This window comes from Puntigrus tetrazona, chromosome 9 (assembly GCF_018831695.1).
Source record: "Puntigrus tetrazona isolate hp1 chromosome 9, ASM1883169v1, whole genome shotgun sequence".
Lineage (NCBI taxonomy): Eukaryota > Metazoa > Chordata > Actinopteri > Cypriniformes > Cyprinidae > Puntigrus > Puntigrus tetrazona.
In genome coordinates, this window is record NC_056707.1 from 8,336,428 (window position 1) to 8,343,207 (window position 6,780).

Genomic DNA, 6,780 nt, shown 5'->3' on the forward strand with positions numbered 1-6,780 from the left:
TCAAACACGGCCACCTAGTGGACATACAAAAAACAACAACAATTGAACACACAGAAATCATAGTGCAGCACATTTTAGTCAGATGAATACCTACCACAGTTATACAATATGTTTATTTTGTGAATGTCTGTCAGACTTGGCCCGTCTCGCTGGCCGATGGGAATGTACGGGTCTGGTTTAGGGATGATGGTGGGTCCGCCATCCTCTGAGAAGGCATACCTGTGTGCATCGGTATTAAAATATTTGCTATTGTTTTTGCATCGCATCATTTATAAGAAACACATTTCTTGGGTTTAAAGTATTGTTTAAACAAGGATAGACTACATGCATTTCAGAGTGTATACTAATAGTTTAGCAGAAGTGTGCATACTGTAGAGTAGATTGCCAGGACTCACCTCCCGTAGTGCATGACAGAACTATAGTCATATGCCGTATTGAGGTTGTTTGTCTCATACTTCTTAAAGTTGTGCCTTTGATCTAGGAAAAGAGCCACGCGTTACTGAATGTATCGCCTCAAAATAAGTGCTGGTTTCAAACGCTTACTGTCTATGATGTTTTCCCACAGGATGGAGACGTGGTGGTCACGATCAGAGCGGGACTGTTCGTGTACAAATCCCAGAGCGTGCATTAGCTCATGAGCTGCCACTCCTGACCACATACAGCCAGGAGACTGCAAAGACACGGTCTGACTGCCTCCTATCATTCCCAGATATGACCAGCAGCTAAGTGGACAACAATATTAATAGTAATTTTTTTTTTTTGCTCACATAGGCTCTGTTTATTTGATCCAAAACAAAAATGTTGTGAATTATTATTGTTATTTTATATATATATATATATATATATATATATATATATATATATATATATATATATATATATATATATATATATATATATATATATATATAAATATATATAACTTTTTTGATGCAAAATTATTTAGTCATTTTGATGCCTTTCCAAATGAGATCATAATGGTATGTATGTATCTACATATAAAAAAAAAAAAAAAAATATTATATATATATATAAACAGATAACAGATACATTGAGGTTTTTAAAATTATGATTACATGCTTTATATTGCCCTGTAAAATATTACATGTGAAAGAGAACACTAATAGAAAATGGCTGTGTATAAATGCAAAACAATCACCCGGTTCTAGACTGGATATGAAGGAAGTTTGCTTCATGTGTGCGAGGCACAAACTTCACACACGTTGCAGAGGAAATGTCTAACATTCCTGTTTCTATGGTGATTCTGTCCATATCATCTGTTGGGACACAAATGATATCAACGTGTTATTGAATAATAAAGACCTTGACTAATCTTAATTTATATCTTTTCACTTATCGTGCAGTTTTATACGGAGATCTTACTCACCATATATTGGAGAGATGATGTACGGTACATACACAAAACCGTCAACGGATCTGGGCCAGCGGCAAGAATCTCCTAAACATGCGATGGCACTGCGGGATCCTGAACTCAGGATGTCACCCTCTTTTAAAGGAAAACCTCTGGACACTGGCAGAGTAAGAGAACCACATGTTTCATGCTCAAAGTGTAATTCCCTGCAAATATAAGTCTGTATCCGTACCGAACATACATTGATTGACTCTGAGAATTCTATCCATGGCATTCATGTCCTCAGGCGTCACATAATGCTCTGTCAAAGAGATGGTATATTTACATCAGATTCATTGTTACAACCTACAATGCTCACCATGAAATATCAGTTTACCTGGATATTCTCTCTTTGACCTCAGCCTTGTCTGATGAACCAGTGAGGAGTTCTAATACAAAATAAATAAAAAAATTAATGGGGCATGGATATGAATGCTATCATCATAACTGCAGTAGTTTTCAGCCGTTCTTACCTGCACAGGTAAAGACCAGGACTCTAACACCAGTCCCACAAAAATACCCACATAAAGCATCTTGGTGTATGTCCTGGTGTCCTGGATGGAATCGAGCATTTCGTCACTAAAGTTAGGGCCCTTGGAGCTAGACCCTATATATACTCAGAGCACCACCCATCTTTACTCCAGGCTGCAGATGGAGGGTTAGCGTGACGTCCTGTGTCATTATTTGATATTCATGTATTTCCCTAATGAAAGGTTTGGAAAGCATTCATTGGAAAGACAGTTCAGCATTTTTAAGAGCGGTCGCAATAATGGCAATTTGAAGTCTTGCTGATTCTTGTGTGATTCGCCCTGACCGTGCGAAACCTGCGCACGTGGTGTTCAACCTCATTTTAATCTTAAACTAAATCTCAATAGTCATTTGTGCCGTGTTCACAATGTGCAATAGCGACACGTGAAGCAAATAAATAAAGCCTCGCCCTCTCTTAAACGTATCATTTCTGCATTACTGCAAATGGCATGTTGTTTTAAATTCAGCTTGTGTAATTCGTAGTGTTGACATCTCAGTACTTGTTCATTACCCGATTCTGAACATTTACCTAATATGATTATCAAGAGACAGTTGGAATTATTTAATTGCAGCCATGGAGAATTTTGCCTTGAAATGAAAGCTTGAATGAAATATTAGGAGAAAAAGTATATTCAGGGACAATGTTTATTGAGAAAAGGCATCAAGATGTCAAAAAAACAGCATACGAAAGGTTATAGAAATATCTGAAACAGCAGGTTACACATTCTTATACTTAATTAGCCATTTTTATATCAGCAGTCTTCACAATTTTCCTTAAACAAATTATGATTAAAATGTTAAAAGCAGTAAAAGCACTAATGCATTAATAATGTCAGACTTTTAGCCGCGCTATGGATCATTCGTTACTGTAATTATTTTTAATTATGCATTACATTTATACATTCTATTAATCTTCATTACATCAAAGTCGCTGGGTCCAAATCTCTGTCCAATCTTCACGTTCCAGTTTCTTTTAGGTATAACAGTGGCTTCTCCATCCTCAGAGAAGGCATACCTGAAACGACCAAGAATATCATTATATGTAGTTTATTACAACCATCGGTTGCCATTTCAGATGTACATCAGCATACTTTCCAAAGTGCATGATAGAGCCGTAGTCGTAGGGGGTGTCCAGGTTGTCTGTTTTAAACTTCTCAAAATTCCTCAGCCTGTCTATTTTAATGAGCAGAAGAATAAGTCAGCGATAAAATGATTTTTAAGTGTAATACTAAAAGGATAAAGAAATGTTGCTTTACCTTTCCATATGTGGGACCACATGATGGTGACATACTTGTCCCGGTCAGCTCGGGATTGCTCATGAACAAAGCCCAGGGCGTGCATTAGCTCGTGGACGGTGACCCCTGACCCCGTGCATTCGGGTGTCTGAAGAGAAATGGTTTGTCTACCACCACGTGCTCCCAGATATGACCAGCACCTACAGCATCAGCGATCAAAAATGAAGAGACGCGCACAGAATGCATAAATAACGCAGCCATTAAAGATGTTGATACCCTGTTTTGGGCTGAATATCCAGGTAGTCCCTCTGGTGAGTCCTCGGCACGAAACGCACACAAGTATCACGTTCAATAAACTTCATGCCTTTCCTAATGTTCTCCACGTCTTCCTCGCCTGTGCAGAAGAACAATCATAACCAGATTTGGTGATTGCTGTGGCACTGTTTATGAAAACCAGCGTGTTTGCCTTTTTCCTGCTTACTGTACGCATGAGACACTGAGTATGCAATGTACACTTTTCCATCCACAGATTTGGTCCACAGGCAACTCCTGGCGAAACAGTTCTTCTGACTTCTACTGGACACGGCTATATCTCCTTCTCGGAGGTTGGTGCCATCCACGGAAATAACATCTACAAGAAATCATGCATCTTTGGTTCCATGGAAAGTTTCAAGAAACTAAGATCATTGTTCTACGGAATCGCTATGAAAACTCCTTTTTAGAACCTTTACTTTTAAGACTATGGAGATTACAGTAATATAGAGAAATCAGAGCATCTGCGTCTTTACCTTGATAGTCATTTACATCTATGATCCTGTCCATCGCAATCGGAGTGTTTTCGTCCATGTCATCTGGAGAAAGTTATGAAAGGGTTATAACTCAGTTTCAATGAATAATAACAATTAATACAACACACTTTACCCAAATAGCTTCTCCTTTGCCTCCTTGCTCCAAAAGGCTCCGACTGAGTGGAAATCTGCAAGGAAAAAAAAAAGACCAAAATGTGTGGTTTTGATTGATAAAAGCACAGTATACACTCACTGATATGCAGTTACCTGACCAGACAGGGACAAACATGGTCCAGCTAAGAAGAAGAGCAGTATGATAGCCAGTGTGTACTCCATGAGTGCACTGAGATTTGCTGTCTAATTTCATCCTGCCTGTCTTTTAAGGGCTCTTCACCAGCTTCCTGTTACGTAATGTGCGCTTTAGGTGGCCAACCAAATGTTAGTTTATCTTCTTTACGCTGTTTTTAATTGTCAGGTGCGCTTGCACACACATTTAAATACTATTTTCATCGTATATTGTCGTCGGTGTTTTATTAAATACGAAAAACGTTTCCGCCCGAACAGGGACTTGAACCCTGGACCCTCAGATTAAAAGTCTGATGCTCTACCGACTGAGCTATCCGGGCTCTTGCTCGCGTACTTTCAGCTGGGATTTACAAAACTAAAGTACGTTTTCAACGGCGCTGAAACTCAGTATGTCACCGTAAACATTTATTTTATCGTTCACGTTAGCACCGCTGTCGTTCTTACGATCCGTTATTTCCTCGTATCGTTCAATAAAAGCATTTAATTAAACTGAAAGCACGTAGAATCCAGTGCAAAATTAAATGCGGGGTGTTTAGTGTTTTCCAGCTGCTTTGAACGCCATCCAATCAGGTTGCTCTCGGTACGAAATTAACCATTTCGTTCATTTAAATTTGTGCGATGAACGGGGTACCTTTTGTTCATAAAGTCGGTCGGTATTCAAGAAAACGGTTTGCTTCGCCGTTATGGACACCCCACAAAACTCTTTAAACACCACCTTTCAGGACGATGAAGAAATACAGGTGAGACACGTGCTTGATTACCTACATTAGCGTTAGCAAACGGTCGAATGCTAAGCTCCGTGTGTTTGGCGCGAATGACTCACGTTTGGCTTGTTTTTTCCTCGGTGTCAGGATTTGTTAAAACGCCTCAAGGATGCCGAAACGGAACTACAGCGTACTAAAGACGAGGTGGAGCAAGTAAACAAAGATGTCAACGAATGGTGATTAATACTTGTACCATCATTATCTGTCTGAAAGGAAGATTCAGCACGTACGAGTCACCTGACGCAAACTTAGTAGGACAATGATTTGCACGGCACTAAAAAGGTTTAATGCTGTGCAAAGCGACTTATAAACAAAACAATAATAATAATGTAACTTAATAAGTAATGTGTATATTTTTACATCATCTTATCTCCTGAATTATTATTATGCATCAATATTATTGTAGTAAAGAGGAGATGGATCGGAGGATGATGATGATGGTCCAGATGGATGAAGGCCTGTGGAATGCATTGCTTGAACTGGACTCTCTGATGCAGGAGAAGAAAAGCCTTGCCACTCAGCTAAAAGAATTAATTTTATCTAGGTATGACTGAACTACTGTCTGTCTGTGGTTCTGTCCTACCAAAAGTGTGTTGTCTTTTACTAATTTTTCCTAGAACTTTGTAAATCACTTTAGATATTGTACTGAATAAATAAACAAATCTTTGTAAAAGGTTTCTCATTTAATCTTCAATATAAAAAATAATAACACCGCAACATTTAACAAAATATGAACGAATGATACACAGACCTATACTAATTTCTGAATATTAAAAATGACAGATTAGGAAATTTTAAATTTTTCTTTTAAGACGAATTTAGAAATTCTAAATTGGGAGCTGGTTTTAATTCTTCTGTTTCATGGACTTTCAATGCCATCTTGTTACAGTGCCATAGAGGTGAAGCAAGCGCTTCTGAGAGGTTTGCAGGAAGAGGAAAGCGTCCTGCTGGAGCAGGAGCGTAGTCTGAAGCTCAGACGTGAGCAGCTGAGGAAAACACTGGCAGAAGCCTCAGAAAAAACAGAAGAAGGTACAGCAATAATACAGCAATTTTTTGCTCTTCACTGACCGTACAGAATAATGCTGATCTTTAACTGGTCTCAATTTGCAGTTTCACAGGGTGAGAATCCAGTTAAACCAGGCTCATCCAGCCGGAGTAAGCCCTACAGAAAAGCCAGTGAGAAAAAGAGGGACACGGAAATAATCACATGGAGAAAAAAACAAACAAAACAAAACTTTTTTTTTTTTTTTTTTTTTTTTTTTTAAATATATATGTAGATATAGTACTAAATTGGAATAAACTTGTTTTTTTTTTTTTTTTTTTTTTTTTTTGTTTTTTCACAATTTGAAATGTTCATTGGTACTCACTATATTGAATAAAATGTAAAGATTAAAAAGATTGTTCTCTGGCAATGATAAACTCAAACCTACAGGCAGTCCCCAAGGGTGAAATTTAGTAATGTAAAAAATATTAAAGGCATCCTAAAAATAAATTAAGAAAAGAAAGCCGAATCACACTTATGATATGTAATTTTTGTAAAAACTTTGGGAGCACAATTGTGAGGAGGGGCCAAAGCGGATATGCTAAATGATAGTTTCTTTTGGCTTTTGTACAACTGACAATTAATTCTGTCTTTAAAATAAACACTTTTGTTATCACAGTTATTTACATAAAAATGTATTCTATTTTAAGAAAAAATATACAATTAAATGGATACTTGGGTCATATTTGGAAGTCCGAGTCCTAGC

The 6,780-nt window shown here is 37.8% G+C and overlaps 3 protein-coding genes and 1 non-coding gene across 6 annotated transcripts; 1 reads left to right on the forward strand and 3 right to left on the reverse strand.

Annotated features, from left to right (window-relative positions):
- Positions 1–1,944, reverse strand: hce2l1 (high choriolytic enzyme 2-like 1). The gene is made up of 9 exons (XM_043248552.1): positions 1,885–1,944; positions 1,749–1,800; positions 1,605–1,673; positions 1,388–1,531; positions 1,160–1,277; positions 544–722; positions 396–477; positions 95–219; positions 1–14 (listed from the first exon to the last, which is right to left on the reverse strand). Exons 1-9 carry the CDS (start codon positions 1,942–1,944, stop codon positions 1–3), a joined length of 843 nt encoding a protein of 280 aa, XP_043104487.1.
- Positions 1,945–2,566: 622 nt separating this feature from the next.
- LOC122351780 (low choriolytic enzyme) lies at positions 2,567–5,033 on the reverse strand. Of its 2 annotated transcripts, none has more exons than XM_043249063.1 (8): positions 4,900–5,033; positions 4,096–4,150; positions 3,963–4,025; positions 3,656–3,805; positions 3,451–3,568; positions 3,196–3,374; positions 3,031–3,112; positions 2,567–2,954 (listed from the first exon to the last, which is right to left on the reverse strand). In XM_043249063.1, the coding sequence occupies exons 3-8, from the start codon at positions 4,018–4,020 to the stop codon at positions 2,822–2,824; spliced, it is 720 nt and encodes a 239-aa protein (XP_043104998.1). In that variant the 5' UTR covers positions 4,021–4,025; positions 4,096–4,150; positions 4,900–5,033; the 3' UTR covers positions 2,567–2,821. The 2 variants fall into 2 exon arrangements, with proteins under 2 accessions (XP_043104998.1, XP_043104997.1); XM_043249062.1 differs by lacking the exon at positions 4,900–5,033 and adding an exon at positions 4,230–4,398.
- Positions 4,516–4,588, reverse strand: trnak-uuu. The gene has a single exon. It is a non-coding gene; the product is annotated as a tRNA-Lys (tRNA).
- si:ch211-167j6.3 (ribonuclease Y) lies at positions 4,868–6,324 on the forward strand. Of its 2 annotated transcripts, none has more exons than XM_043249064.1 (5): positions 4,868–5,008; positions 5,120–5,208; positions 5,439–5,576; positions 5,922–6,061; positions 6,143–6,324. In XM_043249064.1, exons 1-5 carry the CDS (start codon positions 4,952–4,954, stop codon positions 6,295–6,297), a joined length of 579 nt encoding a protein of 192 aa, XP_043104999.1. In that variant the 5' UTR covers positions 4,868–4,951; the 3' UTR covers positions 6,298–6,324. The 2 variants fall into 2 exon arrangements, with proteins under 2 accessions (XP_043104999.1, XP_043105000.1); XM_043249065.1 differs by having other exon boundaries at positions 5,120–5,185.
- The last annotated feature ends 456 nt before the right edge of the window (positions 6,325–6,780 follow it).

What these genes read in the sequence shown, in the direction of transcription:
- hce2l1 (XM_043248552.1), bottom strand. Translation starts at nt 1,944, where the DNA reads ATGCTTTATGTGGGTATTTTTGTGGGACTGGTGTTAGAGTCCTGGTCT. An exon ending in GTCAAAGAGAGAATATCCAG is followed by an intron (nt 1,674 to 1,748) that starts GTAAACTGATAT and finishes TCTCTTTGACAG; the next exon opens with AGCATTATGTGACGCCTGAG. An exon ending in CATATCCAGTCTAGAACCGG is followed by an intron (nt 723 to 1,159) that starts GTGATTGTTTTG and finishes TTGTCCACTTAG; the next exon opens with CTGCTGGTCATATCTGGGAA.
- si:ch211-167j6.3 (XM_043249064.1), top strand. Translation starts at nt 4,952, where the DNA reads ATGGACACCCCACAAAACTCTTTAAACACCACCTTTCAGGACGATGAA. An exon ending in AGGACGATGAAGAAATACAG is followed by an intron (nt 5,009 to 5,119) that starts GTGAGACACGTG and finishes CCTCGGTGTCAG; the next exon opens with GATTTGTTAAAACGCCTCAA. An exon ending in AAAGAATTAATTTTATCTAG is followed by an intron (nt 5,577 to 5,921) that starts GTATGACTGAAC and finishes ATCTTGTTACAG; the next exon opens with TGCCATAGAGGTGAAGCAAG.
- LOC122351780 (XM_043249062.1), bottom strand. Translation starts at nt 4,298, where the DNA reads ATGGAGTACACACTGGCTATCATACTGCTCTTCTTCTTAGCTGGACCA. An exon ending in CTCAGTGTCTCATGCGTACA is followed by an intron (nt 3,569 to 3,655) that starts GTAAGCAGGAAA and finishes TCTTCTGCACAG; the next exon opens with GCGAGGAAGACGTGGAGAAC. An exon ending in GTGGTCCCACATATGGAAAG is followed by an intron (nt 3,113 to 3,195) that starts GTAAAGCAACAT and finishes TCATTAAAATAG; the next exon opens with ACAGGCTGAGGAATTTTGAG.